General features: G+C 47.3%; 1 protein-coding gene across 1 annotated transcript in view; it reads left to right on the forward strand.

Moving 5' to 3' along the window:
- CWC27 (CWC27 spliceosome associated cyclophilin) overlaps positions 1-21,535 on the forward strand; it is a 1,312,165-nt gene that overhangs the window by 184,155 nt on the left and 1,106,475 nt on the right. Inside the window, exon 4 of the mRNA XM_069627345.1 lies at positions 8,822-8,965. Within this exon, the coding sequence (XP_069483446.1) occupies positions 8,822-8,965 (144 nt within the window). The remainder of the gene's footprint in view (positions 1-8,821; positions 8,966-21,535) is intronic.

Raw genomic sequence — 21,535 nt, forward strand, 5'->3', positions numbered from 1 at the left:
TATGCTGCAGTTGCTTCCTGACTTTTTTCTGTTAGTTCCGGGAATCCCAGGTAGTATGCATTAATTCTCCACCTCGGTGGCGGCTGTGGTCTCTCTGTCTCAAGCAGCATTGTGAGTGGGGAGTGATCTGAGATCCCTCGGGGTTGTAGTGTCGCCTCTATTACTTTATGTATGCTTTCGCCTGGGAGGAAAAAATAGTCAAGTCTGGACATTGACGCATGTGCGCCCGAGTGGAAAGAGAATTGCCTCTCCTCTGGTTGAAGGTCTCTCCATGCATCCCTTAGGCCCAGTGCCACCGTGAAGGTAGCAAGCTTGGTTGGTAGTGCCGGGTTTCTACCCCTTTTATGCGTGCAGTCCTCACTGATGTTCATTACCTCATTGAAGTCTCTGCCTATTACCAAAGTATCCGTTGGATTATTTACTATTATCGGTGTAATCTCCTCGATTAAAGCTGTCATGAGTGTCGAGGGTGAAAAGACTGCCAGTATAGCTATGGTTTGGTTCCATAGTGTGCCTTGTATGAAAACAAATCTGCCTCCAGGGTCTTGGATTATGTTAGTTATGTTGATCGGGGTCCTTTTATTTATCAGTACTAGCACACCTCTCGAGCCCATGGAGAACCCTGCGTGAATTGCTGTCCTATACATGGTTCTCTTGAAGAATCGGCAGTTTGTGCCCGCCAGATGTGTTTCAGTTAGCATTACTATATCTGGGTCTTGTCCCTTTATGTATTGCATCACTAGCCTTCGTTTTATGCTGTTTCCCAGGTCGTTCACATTCCATGTCATAAAGGCTAACTTTTTAGTATTATTTCTTGATGTGGCCATTACTCCTTGGGTTTGGTGTTATGTGCGAGTGTCCTTCCCTTGCGATCTTCATGCATGCTGTGATTGTTGCAGCCCTGCTGAGCCATTTGATTAGCGAATACCTGTGTAACTCCCAACTCCCCCTCCCCATACTCCACCCCCAACTGAAGCATCTGTCGCCCATTGAACAAAACAATTAACCAATCAAACTAATCACAAGTGCGTAGCTGTCTTTGGTATTGGAAATACCTCGGTGCGCACTTGCTGCTGTGGGGGGGTGTGTTGTGCCGGTCTGTGGGCCGCCAGCAATCATTTTCCGGTTGCAATATGTGTCGAGCAAAGTTCGTTTGATTTCATGCCATATCTGTTTTCCTCTTTCATTCGCCGTCAGTCATTCGTCTTCTCTCTGTGGTATCGCATCCATTTCTTGATGGGGTGGCCTTTCTGGTGGTTCGTTTAGCCGTGACCTGTTTCTTCTCCCCTCTTGGTGTTTGCGTGGATTCCTGTCTCCTTTCAGATTTCTCTCTGCCTAGGTCCATGCCTCTTTAGGGTCAGTAAAGTGTATTGTCGTGCCATCTTCAGCTGAGCTGGGAACAGGAGACCATATTTCACATTCAGTGTTTGAAGGCATTTTTTGAGGGGGTCAAAGGATTGTCTCATTTTCTGCACTTCCCTAGTGAAGTCTGGGAAGAAGCCGATCTTGGAGCCGTTGTATGATATGTCACCTTTTGCCCTGGCCATCTGCAGCACTGCATCACGATCTCTGTAGTTAAGGATCTTCGCTACTACTGTTCGCAGTTGCCCACCAGGTATCGTCTTGCCCGTCGGTACTCGATGTGCCGTTTCTATCGAGAACAGTTTCGACAAAGTCTTGGGTTCAAACAGATGGGCAATCCATTGTTCTAGGAAGAGTTCCATGCTCTCTCCCTCAGCCTTTTCGGGCAGGCCAAGTATGAGGATGTTGTTTCGCCTTGACCTGCCTTCACCTTCTTCCACCCTACTTTGCAGTACGTTTATGCGTTCCAGTGCTCTATTCATTTGCTGACCCATGCCTCTCAGTTCGTCTTCTGCAACCGATATACAGGTCTCTGCCTCTCCAGTGCGGGATGAGAGCTTTTGAAGATTGTGGCGTAATAGGGAGACTTCTGTGGAAATGCCGTCCATTTTGACCTCCATAGAGGTGCGTGAGTTGGAGATGGCGTTCATCACATCCCGTAGGGACAGATTTTCTTCAGGGTTTTGTGCATCCTCAGATCTGCCCGCTTCCGTTGGTGGAAGCATGGCGGTGGTTGTGAATTGCTCCATCGTGCTCTGATTGGTCCCTTTTTTTGTTGTCGCTCTATCTTTGCCCATCGCAGTTGTCAGCTGTTGGCTTGCTTTTGCAGTGTAAGGTGCAGGCTTTAGTGTTTCGAGTCAGCTTGCGGGGTAGCCTGCGCAGTGGCACTCGTGTTTGTGTGAGAGTTAGTAACCAAAGCGTGTTGCGCTCCTGTGGGGTTCTGTTATCTATGTGGGGACTCTCCTTGTTGTGTGCCGCTGGCTACTGAGTTGGCTCATGGGTCTAGTCTTCCTTCTCCCCCCCCCCCCCTGGTTATAGAGGTTGTCGCAGCTCGAGTTCCGCTTGGAGGCTGAGCCCTGGGAAGTCCTGTTCGGTTGAATTAGTTGGGGGAGTTTACTCCCTAATTTTCCCTCCTGCGGCTTGTATGGGCTTGTATGACTTCCTCTGCCCTCTCAGTTTTATTGGGGCCCTTACCCTCGCGTTTCTTCTCGCTGTGCTGGTGGCGCGTAGTGGGGTTTGCTTTCTTATAGCTTTTATCCCTTAATTCAGGATCTACCTTCTGCACTCCTCTCTGTCCCAGCTCTTGTATGGCCAGTATTTTAGTTCATGTTGGGGAGGGAGGGGTGCCCTGCCTTTTCATCTACCCGCCCCCACTCCTTACCGGCTTGATTATGCATTATGTCAGCAGGCGCTCAACATTGTACGGAGTGCCCGCAAGCCGCGGTTTGGAGCAGGAGGCTGTGTTCCGGCTCCCGTCGTTCTCTCCAGGCGCCAGTCGCTGAGCAGGGGATCAGGTTGCAGCCGCTCGCCTCCACCGCAGGCCGCCCTGTTCTGTTTACGAGGTGCACTCGTTCCGGGCGTCTGTCGGTCGCTTCAGGAGTGGCGATGCGGGACGTCTCCAGCTTCACCAGGTTTCCCAGCGCTCCAGATTCGTTCTTCTCCGGGAGTGCTAGTTCGTTGCAACCGCTCCTCTGATTTGGCGCGTAGCGGCCATCTTGGATTCACTACAGTGCCGGTCGCAAAAACATTTTCTCCACAGATTTCTCGATATCTGTTCAGCGGAATGCTTCCCAGTTTCAGTCTATTGCAGCAGCAAATGTCTGCTTTTAATCGCTGTGATTGTTCGCCTCCGTTTCAACAGTTTTCTTCAGGATTTTGGAGGATTCTGCTGGCGACCCGGGAGCTCACACGGATCATGTCTGCATGCTGCGCCTGCTGGCCACGCCCCCGGATTTGTCAATGTTGACCTTGGAATTGGAAGGGCAGGATATCTCCTGTGTGTGATCCACTGCTTCTTTGGTTCCTTCCTGGTGGCCATCATTGACATTTTTGTTTTCTGTGGACACTGTTTTCTCTTTCCCACATGAAACTCATGGCATACAGTTCTCGCTGGTGTAAGTAAGGATCCAAACATCCTGCTTGGTTAACGTCCATAAACAGCCCTCATTGAGCTCTGGACTATTTTTTTATAACATGTTTGTATTGGTTTGTCTTCTAATCAAACAATATAACAAGATCCCTGTGGCACCCTCTTCTCCCACCGTACCCTCCTTCCATGGATCCAGTGTAATATCTAATTGCACTCTGTTTGTCTGGTATGATATGATATGGCATTTGTAACGCGCCTATACACAAGTGTTTCAAGGCGCGATGAGGCAGGGGAGGGGGGAACAAGGGGAAGACAGACAACGATCCTACTAGGCCAGGTGTCATTCAGATCGCGCAAGTGCAGGGGTAGGGGGAAGGGAAGAAGTGCTGGGGGAAGGGGAGGGGGGAAGTGCAGTACAAAGTAAGTAGAATAAAAATAAATAAATAGGGCCAGCTGGTGGCAAGTGCAAGGTAAGTGCAGACAAGAGCTGGGAAGGGGGGGCTGTAGGGATACAGAGACAGTCCCGCAGTGCAGGGGTTGCCAGGGAGGCAGTGCAAGTGGAGAGTGGCTGGGCCCAGGACCGAGGTCGCTGAGAGTGGTCCAGTTGCAGATTCAGTGCAGTTTCAGTGAAGAATTTAGCAGGGGAGAGGGAGAGAGAAAGCAGAAGCTAAGAGGAAGATTAAACACAACTGGTCACTCAGTTAATGAAATCCTCAAAATACGTAGCCTCTGTGGACACATGGGTTCTCGATAATCATTATTTAGAAACGTGAGCAAAAGGCCCCAGTCTGAATTTTGCTGCTGCCCCTGGATGGAATATGTTACCCATTCCAAGGCTACACAGTCCAAACCTTTGAAATACAGACTTATCTGCTGGGGGATACTTACGTTTCCAACTTTGCGTCTTTGAAACACATTGTGTAAAGGTGCATTATAAATACCCTATAAATAAATTAAATTTGTGCCACTATGAGGAAAGCAGCTATGTTAAGAATCATATATGCATTGTTTCCTGATACCACATCCCCAAAAGGCATTCTTCTATTTTCCTTCTGACGAGTTTGCCAAAAATGTCCTTCATTCATGTGTTCACTTTAGATCAAAAAGGTACTATCGCTGGACAATGCCACCAAATTTGATCCCAATCTCCCCTTTCCCCGAATCCTTTCCAACAATCTTGTGGGATCGTTGGGCAATATCTGTGTAGCATCTGATGTATAATGCCACTGTACCATCATTTTAATCCACATTTCTCAAATTTGTATGACCCTTGTTAGTTTAGTTCTATTTTCCCACAGCTTTAGCCAGTTATCTTCCGCCATGGGTTGCCCCACTGATTTTCCCCATTTCTTCATATAGATCCACTCTGTCTGTGTGGGGGTGTGTAGGAATATTTTGTAAAGGGCTGAACCCAAATTTCTATCCCCTGTGTTTGCAGTGATGTAGTTTTCAAAAGGGGTTAATTGCATTCCCGCTGGGGTTTATTGACAGGGTACATTAACCAATGTCTCAATTTCATGTACCTCATTCTTTCACCCTCACCTACCCTGAAGTTCTCCATACATTGTTCAAACATTTTTATTTCTTTCCCTCCCGCATATCCCTAATCTTGTTACATCCTACTTTTTCCCATTTTACGTATGCCTCCTGTTCTACTCCTGGTCCAAATTGTGGGTTTTGAGAATGCAGGGTGAACGGGTATGATGTAATCCCCATCTGCTTCACTGTCGTGTCCCAAGAATCTTCGACCCGTGCCGTTATTTTACTCATATGCATACTTCTTGTGCCAGATTTTCTTGTGATTTCCTGCACACTATTCCCTTATCACACAGATTTGTGAAGCTAAAAATTGCATGTAAAAATTCGGGATTGCCAGACGCCCCCTTTGTTTGTTGGTGTCATCATTGTCTTTAGTGCAATCCTCGTTTTGGATTTTTCCATATGAAGTTTAGCAGAGTTGTATATAGTGCCTTGAACAATTTTGTGGAATGGCTGTCTGGAGGGCTTGGAAGTAATAGAGTAGTTTTGGAAGGATTACCATTTTAATTGTGTTTACCTTACCCAACCAGGATATAATTAGGGACCCAATTGCTGAGATACTGTTTGACCAACTCGAGCAGTGGACTGTAGTTTGCATTGTATAACGAATCGAGCGATTCCATCGTTTTCACTTCTAGATACAGTATTTGTTTGTTAGCCCAATTAAATGGGGATATCCGCCAGATTTTAGCTAATTATTCCCCTTCTAAAGTTAGGTTCAACATCTCTTACTTATTAACGTTGATCTTGAGTCCTGCTAGGTCCCTGAAGGTTGCTAATTTTTGGGAAATCCTTGTTACCAACACCTTCAGTTCTGTAACTGTGAGGAGCATCTCATATGTCAAAACCATCACTTTATGCTCTTCCCCCCGGAATGTGATGCCCTTAATGTCGTCCATTACCCTTATTCTAGCTGGAAGCGGCTCTAAGTAGATTGCATATAGAAGCAGGGAAAGTGTGGATTTCTATTAGTTGAGAGAGACTTCTGTTTATTGTTGGCGTTATATAGTTTGCCTGTACCATTTGTGTGGAATAGGAAGGACCATTCGGCCCTGATGAATGCTTTTTCTGTGTCTAGCATGACAAGAAGGGCCTGGATATTCTTTTTGGTGACCTTTTACGTTAGATGACACACGCTTCTAATGTTATCAAAGGTTAGTCTATTTTTAATAAATCCTGAACGGTCTGGGTTTATCAAATTGGACAATATCTCTTCTATTCATCATACCAATAGTTTTGTGAATAATTGTGCATCAATGTTAATCAGGGCCATGGGCCACTATTAGCCCCAGTGTCTAGGGTCTTTATTAGGCTTTGGTAATTAAACAACTTCAGATTTCTCCATCGTTGGTGTGATTATTCCTGTTATTCTAAAGCAGTTAACTAGTGAGGCCAATATGGGGGGGCCAGAGTTGCTCTGTATGTTTTATAAAAAGCTGCTGTGTAACCATCTGGACCCGATGCTTTGTTGAGGGGTAATGATGTTTTCACTACTAGAACCTTTTCCAGCGTTATATCTGCTTCCAATCGCTCACTTTCTCCCAGGGTAATTTTTGCGATGGGGGTCAAATGTATGCATGGAATCTATGTGATCACTGCGCCGCCTGTAATTCCGCCGACGAAAATGTCGACTCCAGTTATGGCATGGAACAGTGATTAGAAAGATCACTTTTGCCTTCATACCCTGCCCACAATCCTCCAACCCACCACCCGCTTACCTTTACTGTGGCTCACATCTGTGTGCGCCGCCGACTGTCTTGTACCCCTGCAGCGTCAGTTCCTCCCACTTACGTGGGGCGGTGCTGATGCCGTTGGGTCCTTTTTTTAATTTGTTTTATTTCCTATCCGATGCTTACCGTAATGTTAAGCGGGGGACACCCCTGCTACCCCTGACCCCCATTACACCGACTAAGGGGAGAAGGGGAAACCCCCCCAAATCCCTGCTCAACTTAGTCTGTGTAATGGGGGGGTCAGGATTTAATGTTGCCACAATCATGGCAACATTTTGGTATGATTCCTATTTATGGAACCTCTGGGTCTGGCAAATACAAGGTGTATAGGGTAGTGTAATAATCCGTAAATATTTTATCATTTCTGACATGGACGTTTACCCATTTGCCTTGTTGTGTTTTCAACTGCACTGTTTGTGCTGCAACTTTTTTCCTAAACTGTCTGGCTAAGAGCTGGTCTGCTTTATTAGCTTTTAAATAGCAGGAAGTGGAGTATCGTAAAAAGGACATTGGCAGCGGGAGATAACTGTGTCTTGCAGAGCAGACATCCCTACAGTCCAATTGCCCCACCCATCTCCCTGGCACACTTGACCAGTGAATCATCTGGCAGGAGAAAGCAGGAATGCCGTCCTTCATTTCGGTTGGTACCCTCTCAGTGCCCGGGCATGGGAGTGCAGTGCAGCATCCCTGCTCTGTCACCTGTCCAGCCAATGCCTCTAATCTGCCCTCTGCAGTGGTATAAGGGCCTGAGTAGCTTTGGCTGGGCATGATTGGTAAGAGGGATGCTGCACTCCTCTCCTTTGCTGCCACTGGAGTGGTGTTGAGTTCCTGTCAAAGATGCTGATACTTAGCAAATATTACAAATATCATCTGATAGCCGACAATGGTTTTACTTTATTTGTTCTCATAAAAGCAGTGCCTTGCGAATAGTGCGAGGACCTAGGCGCATAAAGCTGATAATTGGCAAATGGTTTGTGAACCTAGTAACTTACTGGGCCGAGGACAATTGCTGGAAATGTGTTACTTTCTGTGACTGGGATGCTGACACCTGTCAGACTTGCCTATACTGATAGCACTGGTCCGGACCCCACTCCACCCCTGTGCATGGCGACTGGGTGGGGTTAATCCGATTTCACTATCGCCAGTTCACCCCAGACTAGTAAACCGACCACTGGCCGAAATGTAAGCCCACCAACTGTTGTGGGACAGGAGCCAAAAATCACAAAATCGGCAACCTCCTGAAACCGCCTATCCTGATAGCCCAGGGCCGAACCCCGCCCATGCAGGGCGAATGGGTGGGGTTGGTCAAATTTCACTATCGCCAGTACACCCCCGACTGCTATGCCGGCCATGGGCTAATATTTTAGCCTGCCAACTGTTAATGGCCTGGAGCCAACCCTGAAAATACAGACACACTTTCCCAAATTACAGGGCCTGCGGTAGCGGACCTGTAGTTATGGTTAAGTTGCTCAACCCATAGGAAGAGAACTTTAAGGGTGGCTTAGATCTTCGTCCCCTCATCCCCCCCCTCCGGATAAATCCTCACGAAATGTTGCAAAAAAAGTATGTGGCCGTCAGATTGATCCTGTGAAGTTTGGCAAGGTTTCGTAAAGGGGGAAGGGGAGGGCAAAGTTATAAGGGGGTCCCAAAATGTGTTTTTTTTCCCATAGACGGAATGGAAACAAAATTTTGATCACGCCTACAGCCCAAACCGCTGCATGGATTATTTGACAACATGACTTGTTCTCTACCTGCACCTCTCTTCCTCTCTGTCTGCCCCCCTCTTCCACTTATTAACCTTGCTTGCTGGATGCTTTGAAAATGATTATTTTTACCGAAATATTTGTTTTAATTGATCTAGTCAGTTCGAGCCGCCCTGCTATTCAACTATTCATGGTTGTTAAGGTTCTTCGTGATGTCGTAAAACTGCAACTGCCAGTATTGATGCCATCACTCTGTTGCAATGTTTATTTCTCGAAATTGCAGTATCTGAAAAAATGTTACATGCATGCTTTTAGCGACTACTAAAGAGAATGTGATGGATTTTTTTTTTAAAGATGATGTAAAGTACTACTTACTTTCTTTCTTGTGTGTTTGACAGGATGAATTCCATTCAAGATTGCGTTTTAATCGAAGAGGGTTGGTTGCCATGGCGAATGCGGGACCCCACGATAATGGAAGCCAGTTTTTCTTTACACTGGGTCGTGCAGATGAGCTTAATAATAAGCACACGATCTTTGGAAAGGTTAGAGGAAGTGAAACATTTTCTCGAATACTCACGTCTCCATGTTTAGATTACCTAATGATTTTTCTGTCGCTTTTATGTGTCTGACTGCTTCCTTCATGTTCAGTACATTCAAGTCTCCACTTCTACCAGTGATGCTAACTTTTTCATGCACCGGGACTGATCGTCTCCTTTGTGTCCCTCACAAGCAAACTGGGTGTACCAATATAAATCATGGTTGATCCAAGGAACAGAAGCAGATGTTGGGGATGGGCAATGGCCTGTAGCCTGACGTTACAACAATTGAGAAATCCTGCAAGTTCTTCCATCCCTCTGTAGTGCTACAAACGGATAGGTTATTATTAGATGTGGGAGACCAGTGAAACGGATCATGTATTTCAAACGTGTCTCCAGAAAGTAGTTTAGTGTGAGGTGACCCATAGTGGAGCCTTGATTTACGAAAGCTGTGGAATCCCACTTGGCTTTGGCAGGCTGGTTATGAACCCTGCCTAAGAGAATTTCTTATTGCACACCTAAATACAGAGGTGATTAGGGCTAGTTTAATGTGACATGGGGCCTCAGAATGGTGATTGTATTTGCCCTTTTTTTTTACATAGAACATAGCCAAAACGTATGCAATGTGAGACCCATTTCTTCAGCATGGGGTCTGGAATGAATATTCCCCGTCGTCCGGCTGGGAATCCTCTTTTGCTTTAAACTGAAAACTGCTTGTCCCCTCTACAACCAATCACTGTCTTTTGGGTCATACTGCCTCTAGCCATGATACGCGTCCTCCTAAGCTCCACCTCTGCTTGCCATCTTCAGATTTTTACAGCACGTTGCAGTGCTACTTGTCCTCTCCTTTTTTGACTTTTTGATCGTTTTCGATACGTTCCGATAGTTTTCTTCATCCCGTTACTAGTCAACTGTTGCACGTGGACTACCGGCAGCAAGGACCCTTTGCCGGTGAAGATAGAGTTCCATCGTTGGATCTTCTCTCCTCGAGTTTCGGCATGCCCATACTTGGGCCTACATCTCACCTCGATGATGTCCGAATCGAGCAAGAGAAGTCTCTTCAGGGCGCTGTGAATCCTTTGGACTGAATAACGTCTGTCGAGGATCGGCCTGTATTCTCTACACCCGGACCACGATGAAGATGGATGTGGGATCTGCTGTGGTTTCCCAGCGAAGACCAAGAGAGAACGCTATCACAGTTTGGTTGTGTGGCTGAAGGAGGAGAAGGCCTCAGACGCGGCCTCCAGGCGTAGTCATGCCTCGTTGAGAGGCCAGCAGATCCCACAAGCATGCTCCCTCTCAGAAGAAGAGGCTGAGGTCCTTTGAGGATGGCCCTTCCAAGGGTATCCAAAAGAAGGCGAACATCACGCTTCTGCTCCCACAAAGGTCCCTGCTGCTCCTAGTCTCTGGCTCAGTCTATGGTGAGTCTCAGTCTATCGGCTAGTGGGGTGCCTTTGGCGTGGACGTCCCTGACCCCTTTGAAACACCAGTCCTTTTCAAAGGACAAGTCTTCAAAGGCAAGACCTGCGGGAGACCCGTCGTCGGCTCCCTCGTCTTTATCAGCATCATACCAAGCACTCAGTGGATGGCGCTCTTGTCAACCAGGACCATAGCCTTGTCTATTACCACTTCACCTGCCAAGACCTCAATGGCCCCTTTTTCGTCGACCACCGCATATGTGACCACCTCATCCACAACCTCGTCAATGACCTCTACTATCACTTTGTCGACAAGCATTGTTTCCACAGTCACAAAGACAACAACGCCATCGGTGGCTTTGCCTCCACGTCCTCCGTCTGCTGTTCGGACCACGACTTCATCGGAGACTACACCGAATTTGCAGATTCCGATCGTCTCCTTCCCGAAAGACTCTGGTAGGGCGAGGGAGTTGCTACCTCCATCGGATGTTCTGCTCAGACCAGTGAGGGTGTTTTCACCGGCTCCAGTGGGGTCCCAAGGAAGTCCCCCCAAATCTACAGTAGTTCAGAGGATGAGCAGCTACCTGAGAACCTTTACTCAGACCATGAGGGGGGGCCAAGGGCCCATGTCACAGGAAGGTTCTCCACAGCAGAATCCATTCCTGCCTTTTGCTCCTCCAAGAGGTTTCAGCCCTGCTCCATTCCCGTTTGCACCCAGGGACATGTCGCTGAGAGCCCATTCCACCTGAGCCATCACAGCAACAACAGCGTTTCTCTCTGTTGTTCCCCTGCTTGATATCTACCGTGCTGCTACATGGATGTCACCCCACACCTTCATGAGATTCTACTGCATCAACAGGAACACGAAGTGAGATGGACCCCCAAGTTCTTGACCACGTTTACAGGAGTAGGTAAGACCCTGATATCAGTGGGCCAAAAAGAAGAGGACCAGAGAGAAGAATTGGGAGGAGAACCCCCCACTAGGATCTTCATCTTGTCCCCATTTAATTTCACCCAATTGCTGCCACCCAGCCCTTCACGACCAACGGGCACTTGCACAGCTAGGAAAACATCCGAGCCTGGTCAAAATCTAAACAGACCAGGTCATCGGCATAGGAGTAGCACCGGGAGCCGTGGGAGCGGATAAGAAGAATCATTGGCTGAATGCAGATGTTGAATATCATTGGGGACAAGGCGGACACCTGGGGGACACCACAAGAAAGTGAGCAGACAGAGGACTAGAATGGTGGAAGAGAGAGGGCTTGCCCGCTATCAGATAGAAAAGATGAAACTATACTAGGACGGGACCAGAGAGGCCTACTGATGCCATGCGGTACACAAGGATGTAACAGTATTAGCGTGCCCACTCCACCCAGGTTAACCAACATAGTGAGATCGTCAACCATGAGGTGGCTTCGGACCATGCCATCACGGTGGCCCTGGACATAGTGGGTTCTGCCAGATGGGCAATGGGGTGGCCCTCCGATGCCAGAGCTGGCTGAAGGCCACAAACCTCAGAGTAGATGTACAGTTCAAGGTTGTGGACATTCCTTTCGATGGGGACAACTTGTTTAGAAAGGCAGTGGACAAGACGCTCCAAGCTATCAAGACTGATACGGATACGGCATGCCCTCTGGGGACCTTGCAGCAGAGGACATCATTGTCCTTTCGTTCCTCCACATGGAAGGTCTCCAGGTCCTTCAAGGGGTACTCTGACCACTATCATCTGCCCTCCCGCTTCTCCACCCAGGAAGCCTACAGGAGCCGCGCCCTGGCCTACAGCAGCGGAAGCCAGCATCGCCCACAGGCCTGAACCAGCCGTGGATCTGGGCCCACACTTTCGCACCCCAGTGGGAGGCCGGCTAGCTAACTTTGTTGAACAGCAGAAGACCATCACCACAGACAAATGGGGGCTGGATGTTCCTCAAAAAGGGCACATCCTGGAATTTCAACGCAGGTGCCCTCGCATTCCTCCTGTAGCGCATCAAGAACTGCACATGGGCCAATGGTGGCAGGAGGTTCAGGCCATGTTAAGAAAAGGGGCAATAGAGCTCTCCCTCAATGACTCAGAGTTCAAGGCCGTGCCCCTCAGCCTGACATTGGCTTCAAGAGTGTTCACAAAGTGCTTAGCCCTGGTGGCGGTGCATTTATGTGGCAAGGGCATACTCATCGTGCACCCTTACCTGGGGGACTGGTTCCTTTGCTCCCGGTCACATGCCCTGGCAACCCAGCACACGCCAGACCATCTGATGGTTCTGGGATTCTCCATCAATTATCACACAGGATAGTTGTACGCCAAAGGGCTCTGGCTTCCGGAGGAGAACACCCTGCACATAAACGTCCTGGAGCTCTGGGAAATCTTCTGGACCCTCAAATCGTTCCACTCTCCGATGCAGGGAAAGGTGGTGTAGATCTTCACAGACAACACCACCATCATGTTCTACATCTGGTAGTAGGGTGGGACCCGCTCTACTGCACTCTCCCTGGAAGCCCAGTCACTGTGGCACTGGGCCATTTTTCAGAACATGTTCCTTGTTCCCTTTCACCTAGTAGGCACCAAGAACACCATTGCAGACTCGGGTATCCCTTTTCCACAGGTGGGGTCAACCCCTGATCGACCTCTTTGTGACGGTGGCCAACTCAAAGTTCCAGAGATTCACCAGCAGGTATCCTCAACCGAGGACCATGGGGGATGCCTTCTCGTTCCCATGGGGTGGCTCTGCCTGTACGCCTTCCTGACAATTCTGCTCCTGCTATGTTTGACCAACAGACTCAGACATTGCCAATGCAGGATGATTCTTATTGCTCCAACATGGCCATGGCAAATCTGGTACCTGGACCTGCTCCATCTGTCAGTGGCTCCACCCATCCGGCTGGCTCCAGTTCCTGATCTTCTCGGCAGAGAAAACTGATCAATACTGCACTGCGACCCAGCGTCACTGAGCCTCACAGCCAGTATCCTGCAGCCCTAGTGTTTGGGCATCATACCCTGTCCCTGGAGTGCAAGAAGATCCAAGGCCAGAGCTTCCTCTAAGCTGTCTTGTTACGTGCACAAATGGAAGCACTTCTCAGTGTGGTGTAGGACTCAAAAGATTACGCCTCTGCGAATCACAGCTCTGCAGCTCCTCCTGTACCTGCTCTCGCTGGCTAAGGCTGGCATGGCTCACGCCTCTATCAAGATGCATCTGGTTGCCATATCCCGGTACACCCGTGTACCTGGGAAGCCCTCCCTGTGGTCGCACAGGCTCATCAAGAAGTTCCTCAAAGTCCTTCTCAGGACTTTTCTGCCTTTTGAAGACTCCTGCTTCTGCTTCTGCTTGGGAGCTCAACATGGTTTTGACTAAACTCATGGGGCCTCCATTTGAACCGATGCATCAGGCCCATCTGAAGTTCCTCTTGAGGAAGACTGCTTTCCTATTGACCATCACCATGGCCAGGCAGGTTGGGGAGATCCAGGCCCTCTATTGCAAGCAGCCATACTTGACCTTGCATGCTGCACGGGTGGTGCTGCGAATTTATCCCACCTTTATGCCAAAGTTCCTGTCAGAGTTCCATCTCAATGAGCCTCTGGTTCAGCCTGTTTTCTTTCCGAACCCTTCTCGCCTGGTGAGAATGCTTTGCATTTGTTGGATGTTGCGCGTGCCTGAAAGTTTTTTGTGGCCCCCACAAAGGATTTTCAGAAGATTGTTCGTCAATTGTGGTTTGTGGGTCACGGGAAAGCCGTGTCTAGGGCTTCCATATCCAGGTGGCTTTCTGGCTTCACCATGCAGTGTAATTGTCTGGCCAACAGACCCCTTCCAAGCCGGCCGAGAGCCCATTCCACCAGAGCCATCACAGCAAAAACAGCCTTTCTCTCTAGTGTTCCCCTGCTCGATATCTACAGGGCTGCTACATGGATGTCAACCCACACCTTCATGAGATTCTACTGCTTCAACAGGAATTCTACGGAGGAGTCCCGCGATGGCCAATCGGTTCTGTGCAACCTGTTTGCCTCAGGTGAGTCTGTTCCAGTGGTACATGTTTTGCTTCTGTTGAGCCTTGCCACCCCCTGTAGTTGTGTGTATGTACTGCTTTATAATCGTATTCATGAGCATGTGGCTCCATGCCAGACTCCATTCTGAAGAAGGAACAAGTTACTTATCTTTAACTTCTGTTCTCCAGCATGGGTCTGGCATAGGGTCACATGCTAACCTTCCCTCCTTTCCCTCTGTGGCTCTTCTTGGTTTATTTATACTACCACTTTACATGCTCTATCAAATCTGAAGATGGCCACCAGGGGACAAGTATCATTTGCTAGCGGCAGTATGATCCAAAGGAGAGTGATTGGTTATAGAGGAGAAGAGCAGTTTTAAGTTTAAAGCAAAACTGCTTTCTTTTACTGAGGATTCCCATCCTGACGACAGGGAATATTCATGAGCATGTGAATCCATGCCAGACCCATGCTGGAGAACAGGAGTTACAGGTAATTAACTTGTTCTTTACTACCGCATGCATTTTTCAGTATCACTTAGCACAATTAGCAGTAGAGGAATTTTGAACATGTATCACATTCTTAGCACTGCAAAGGAAGGTGCAAGAACGTGACATAAACATTCTCACAATAGATGCTTGAAGCAAGCAATGTAAAATCTTGCATTATGCCCCTTATGCGCCCTAGACAGGCAGTGTTTCTTCGGCTGAGAACATAGGGAACATAAAGAGAAGGATTTCTTGCCTTGTTGACAAGAAAATCTGACATTATTTTATAACAAAACATAGGTGGTTGCGTTTTGGGCTCTGGTGATGCGCTCCAAGCTGACCATGTTTAAACTAGAACAAATGTATTCACAGGAAGTCACAGGCTCAGTGTGAGAATGTTATCAGTATGCTTTGGTCATGCCAAAAAAACAGTAGCTTTGCAGCTGGGGAGAGTATATAAATGATCTTTACTTTTTTGCAGGACACAAGTCTTAAGGTATTCCTGGGGACCTATTGCCTTATAAAACCTTCTCACTGAACACAATTTAACACCGATATGAACTGTATACAGGGAAATGCAATGACAAGACAATATCCGAAGAGTAACATGGGGATTTATCATGTTTTCTACGCTTTAGTATCAGAGCCAAAGTACAGGGATCTGGAGGTTTTACCCTGCTCCCTTCAAGACCTCAACATTGGAATTAAATTGGTTCTGGTTAGTAAACGCTTGTTTGCATGAGACCAGCATTTAATTTTAGAAATGGAAGATGAGGCTTGGGTAATCTTCTGTGCTTTTGGGGCTGGTAGCTGAGCTTCTATAGAAGGTTTAGAACTCATCCTGACCGCCATTGCAACTTCTAGCTGCTAAAATCTGAGTGTTGTTGAAAGTTGCTCTAAGGGGAAGCAACATGTATAAGAACATCCAGTGTAATGCAGGTTTTGATACCTTTTATTGGACTAACTGGCCATTTTATGCAAAGATGGAACAATCCATTTTACGAAGTTCCATAGATTTCTTTATCAGATGGTACAGGGTGAAATGGTTGGAAAAGGAGAACCCAATGGTCAGTTCATTTTCAAAGCAAAAAATCAGAACGAATTTTCAATTTAAATCCCATTCAGTGAATGAGAGTATGCATGTAATTCAGGTCTGCATTAATTGCCTCGTTTTAAGGACCATAACACCTCTAGAAGCTGGGAAAACACACATTTTCACTGAAAACAGTCCACGTTTCTTGCTGGTAATTTAAAGTTGGGCACAATCTTCATCCTCATAAGTCAATGAGGAAGAATTCCCCATAGTTAGGAATTCTTACTCCTTGCAAATTCTTTTGCTGCAACAACTCCTTCCACTTGAAAAGGTTTATTTTAAAACCTGTCTCGCCTCTAATGTATGCAAGGGGAAGGGGACCTCTCCCACATAGTGGGCAATCACCTCTACCTGCCACACATTCCTTAGCTTATATAGGCTTGGATTGATCTTAACCAGATCAGTTACCTTTCCCCCAGTGCTTCCAGGAAGCATCCCAATTGTATTTGCCCCATGCTTGCTGTTGACTAACCAGGCTAAGGACTTTCTGGGTCTCGACCTCTCCTTGCTGTAGTGCCCTTATACATATTTAATTTCACTACCGTTGCTTCATGAAATGCACACAGCTTGTCATGTATACATGCCTGCAAGCCTGGTTCCAGAGTTGCCTCACATTCCCATGGAAGTCACATATTTAATCTCTTTCAATATCTCGGCTTCCATGGCCATGCATGCACCCCAGGTATAGCTCTTAAAAGTATCCCACTCCACAGCCCTCAAACAGGTGGTGCCCTCATTACCGTCAAAATATGTCTCCATTTCTCTCTCGGTTGTCTGGCAAAAGAAGGGGTTGGTTGAATCCTGTGCTTTTGATGCACCACATCAAAAATGATCGGCTAGTTGTAGTGCAGATTGATACCATTTTAACCAGGCTGTGGTTTGAAAGCATTCATGCCAGAATATTTCAGCCCTTTACCACTCCAAGCAGACCCACAGACATCAACTTGCCAAGTGTGGTCGTGTGCCGAGGAATATTATGTGTACGTACAAAGCATATTATGGAGATGTCTAAATACTTGGGCAATTTGAAAGTGTAATGTTTTGCAAACAATGCAGAAAAGCTTAAACTTGATCCTGAATTCATCAGACAGCCAATGTAAATTCTTTAAAATAGGAGAGAGGTGGTCAAATCTCCTTGCCCCACAAACTAAATGAGCAGCTACATTAAGTACTGACTGCAGGGGGATCAGTGTTGTTTTAGGAAGCCAATTAACAAAGAATGTCCAGTGTCAATCCTTGAAAGGACTATTGATTGTTCTAGGGAATGAACAAGGGGACACTGGGATAAAAGGTTTCACTGATATTAGTGAGAAAAAATGGAAATTGGTTGATTGAACCAGTGAGTTTATCTGAGGGATCAAAGAAAGGTGGGTATCTAATGTAAAACCTAAATATTTTACTGAAATCGCAATCTGGGAGGGGTCGGGGGAACACGTTAAACAGTCAAAGATATTGGGCTCAAGCACTTTGATTACCACTTGAAGAACCTCCCCTATTCACTCTAAATCAACTAGCAACAATGACTCAATCCAACGGTAATTCATAACCTTTTAAAACGGAGCATCCTAAGTGATCATGTATAGAAAGGGTGCATCTGGTACCTCCACACCTCACAAATTAAACAACATACAGAGTGCATTACATCGGTGTCTAGTCAAATGGTCGACAGACAAATGGTCGACACAATTTGGTCGACAGGACAAATGATCAAATTTTTTTTTATTTATATATATATTTTTTAGGTTTTCGTTTAGGGAAAAAAGGGGTTTTTAGCAAAAAAAGGGGATTCAAGGGGGGGACCCCCCCAAAAAAATTTGAAAAAACAACAAAAAAACATTTGATCATTTGACCTGTCGACGTTTTGGTGTCGACCATTTGTCCTGTCGACCATTTATATTCGACCAATTGACCTACAACCCGTTACATCCACTTCAACATTTTCACCTAAACTCAATCTATACAATCATGCCATTATGAAACTTCCGACCAAATAATGAATTTACCCACATTAAACCCACAAAATATAGGTCAGTTACTGTGTATCCCTTGGGTAGCCCTACAAAATATCACAGACCATTACTGTGGCAATAAGACCCTCACAGGCGGGCAAATACCGCCCCAGGTAATGCCCCCGCGGCCGTAGTTACATGCCTGAGCGTAGCAGGCCGCGCCTGCTGTACACTTAGAGTAGGCAGGGCACTGCATGTGCCCTGGCCTTGGCCGCTCATGCTAATGTTCTCCTTTCTTCTGGACCGTTTGGCCGGGCCCTGCATTCACTGGCTGCAGCCTTCTATGGCGCGACGGCCCTGCCTGAGAGAGACAGGAAGAGGACATGCCTGGCTGAATAGCTAATTCAAGTAGCCCAGTTAGAAGTTACAAGGACCGGAAGGAAAGTACACTGCGTGCAGAACCCAGTAGCAGCACACAGTGACAGCAGCAGGTCATTCAGCCATGTAACAGGAATAATAGGGTTCATTCTGAGTCGGCCGGTCTGGTAAAAAAGTGCCTGTATTCATGGATACCGGCACTTTACCGGACCGGCCAACTCCGGGTTTGCCACTGGGGAGGCCAAGTGCCCTACCGGCAGAAAATGCCCTCATTACCGGCACCGGCACTGCCGGTTCCAGTAAGGAGGGCAAATCCCCTCATACAGTCCTATGGGACTCCAAGAATGGGGATTTACACCGTCACTCTGGCACCTGTAATCCCACGTCAATGCCACCGGACCCGGTGCCGGAAACAGTATTTACATTTGCCGGTATCCTGGCGACTCTACCGCCAGGATACCGGCAAACTCAGAATGAGGCCCAATGTAATGACCGTGCAGGTTTGCACTGTAACAGTGATTATAAGTGGGTGCACAGGGGAAGAATGGGCGGCGAGCAGGCTACTTAAATACCAGTTTCTGGATTAGAAGCTGGTTTGTGCATTCACCGTTCAGTAATTAAAGCCAAGCATGGTGTACGGACACTAGTACTCTGCCAGAAATTGTTCAGCGTTCTTAATGATAATCCACTGTAGGTTGCGGTGGCAGGGAAGATGTTAACCCAAATGGATAAGGGGTCCAATCCAGACAAGACGCCAGGGGATCGTGGGCGGAAATAGTTTCCAGTGTCTTTTGCCTCTGGCATTCGCAAATATGGTTGGCCCCATTTGCTGCTGTGCGTTTAAAAGTTCTGTGTGGATATGCTTCTGCAAAGCGCAAACCACCATTTTCCCCAGGCAGCCTTTTGACCAGTTCTACTGAATGGTGGGTCCCTATGTACGTAGTATAGTTATAACGCTCAATGGCCTTTGCCCATGCAGCTAGTAATAGGTGGGCAAGGCCACCATCATCATTCTTATTACAACAATCCTTGCTTGGCTCACCTGTCGAAGGGGCACAATCGTTGGAGCACTCATGTTGAGGGAAAGCACCACCAGGTCTGGATAAAAGATTTCTCGTGTCCACAATAATCTGCTGCTATAGTCCTGTTCCTGTGAGGAAAGGTCTGTCAGGTGCATTTGGCATGACTGAGTAGATAATGCTGCTCGCTCGGCCTCAGGTTGTGGCATCATTCCTATGGAGCAGCAACAAACAAACTATGAATCATCCCTCCAAGGCTTTTCCAGTAAGCGGACAAGGCCATACTTCCCTTTTCATAGAGTAGCACTCTTCAAAAGATTCATATAAATTAAAACAAAAGAGCTACTGGCGGAAGGAACAACATACATTTTGGGTGCCTATGATCCCCTCTAATGTAATGGGTAAAAACGCTGAGACAGGAAGGCACAGAACCAAGGAAACATAGACAACACCTTGGCCATTTCTGACCCATCATCCACGTCAAGGAAGTAGTCATGCAGAAGCACCTGAGCAGGCGCAGCTTTTGCGAAGGCGGAAGAGGGGTATTGCTCATGAGTGCGTACCAGGATTCCAAATGATTCATGGGTGTGCCCTCACGAGTGAAGGGCCTAAATATTTCCAGCATTGATTGAAAGTTCAGAAATGTTTCCAAAATAATGATCTGAAATTATGCATTTTGTAGAACCATTTTTGGGAATAAATTGGTGAAAACCGTATGATTTATAATTCGTTCTCTCAATAAAGTATCCAGTAAATTCCATGATTCACGGCCAGTCATGTCTGGTGAATGGTTTTCGTGGAGGGGACTAAATATTTTCTCAATTTAGCGTGAGCAACTGAGCTTAGCACGGGAGCCCAAAATAATTAAGTTAGGTTCCAGGCGTTAGCAGTGAGAAATCCCCATCAGGAAAATGTTTTAACAAATGTGTTTAGGAGGGGGTTAACCGGTGGGCATGACGAAAATAGCTAAATAAGCAGAGAGCTCCATCCTCATGCCTAGCTCCAAGACCTCCGCTCCCTCTAATACACAGCGAGAATTGACGGGATGAAATGGCGAGAGCTCACCCCAGTGCGGGCTCAACAAGGTTAGGTTGGGGTATGCGTAATGCCAATGCCATGTCACCAACAGTACACTACACAGGAGCATTTTTCACCATTTTCATGATGCTTCGGCCACAACCTATCTATGCCAGTAATGGTCACTTTAAATCTCTTGCATCTGCCTGAATGAGGTGTGACAAATCTGGGCAAGCCGTCCCTTCTTCCCACTCCTCCTGGACAATTAAACATGCCCCCCAAACCGGTTTCAATTATCTGCCTCCTTTTCACATGCTTATATTTATCACACCAAAAACCTTTTATTTTAGGTAGAATGTAACATTTTCCTCACGTTATATATGAAGCATGCCTTTGTCAAACATTGAAAAACAAACCGGTAACCTTTTCACACAATACATTTTGTTATGGTCTTTAAGTCTTGAAAGTGCATTTATGAAATCAACAGGCCATTATTTGCCTTCTGCTGAATTGCATAGTGGTATTTGTAGTGTTTCATTCAATGTTGAGGTGGGGGGGATAATGCTACAATTGAAAAGATATTGCTAGCATATTATTTACAAGGATTTATACGTTTTACGACAGGGAAAGTGAGTATTGACTATTTACCTGGCATGTGGCAAGAGAGGTTTCAATCCTGGAGACTGGAGGGGTTACTTTCGAAGGTTGTGGCCCTTTGTTGATTTTCAAGACACAATTCGAGGATGTATGTGGGTGGACCGCGTCTGCCCCCTTTTTTCGGGGATGGATTCAACCCGGAATCGGGGGCGCCAATCTGAGTTTGCCTAGCAAGCACAAGTTGATGTCAGGGAACCGCTCTGCAGTCTTGCTTCTATTACATGAGCCTGGATCTTATTGGGGGCCTGTCCGGGATCACCGGGCAGGCCCCATACATGTGTCGGGAACACCCGACAAAGACTTTCGGGGCGGCGATTACGCCGCAGACAATGGAGTGGGGGGTCACCCCACTCGCTCCAGGTCACTGGAGCCACACACGTGGCTGGGGGCACACGGCGGCCCCGGCCCTGGGGGCGCCCAGGGCGGGGTCGCCACCACAGCCGTGATCACATGGCTGCCGCATCGTTCATGAACAGCGTTGCCCAGCAGGGGCACCGTCCTCGTGCTGGGCCCCATCCCTGAGCCCATAGCACGCGGTATAGCACCAGCATGGTGCTGAACAATAAGTACACCGGAGTCTTGGTTGG

The sequence above is a fragment of the Ambystoma mexicanum genome, chromosome 6p, assembly GCF_040938575.1.
Source record: "Ambystoma mexicanum isolate Mex_15411 chromosome 6p, UKY_AmexF1_1, whole genome shotgun sequence".
Classification (NCBI taxonomy): Eukaryota; Metazoa; Chordata; class Amphibia; order Caudata; family Ambystomatidae; genus Ambystoma; species Ambystoma mexicanum.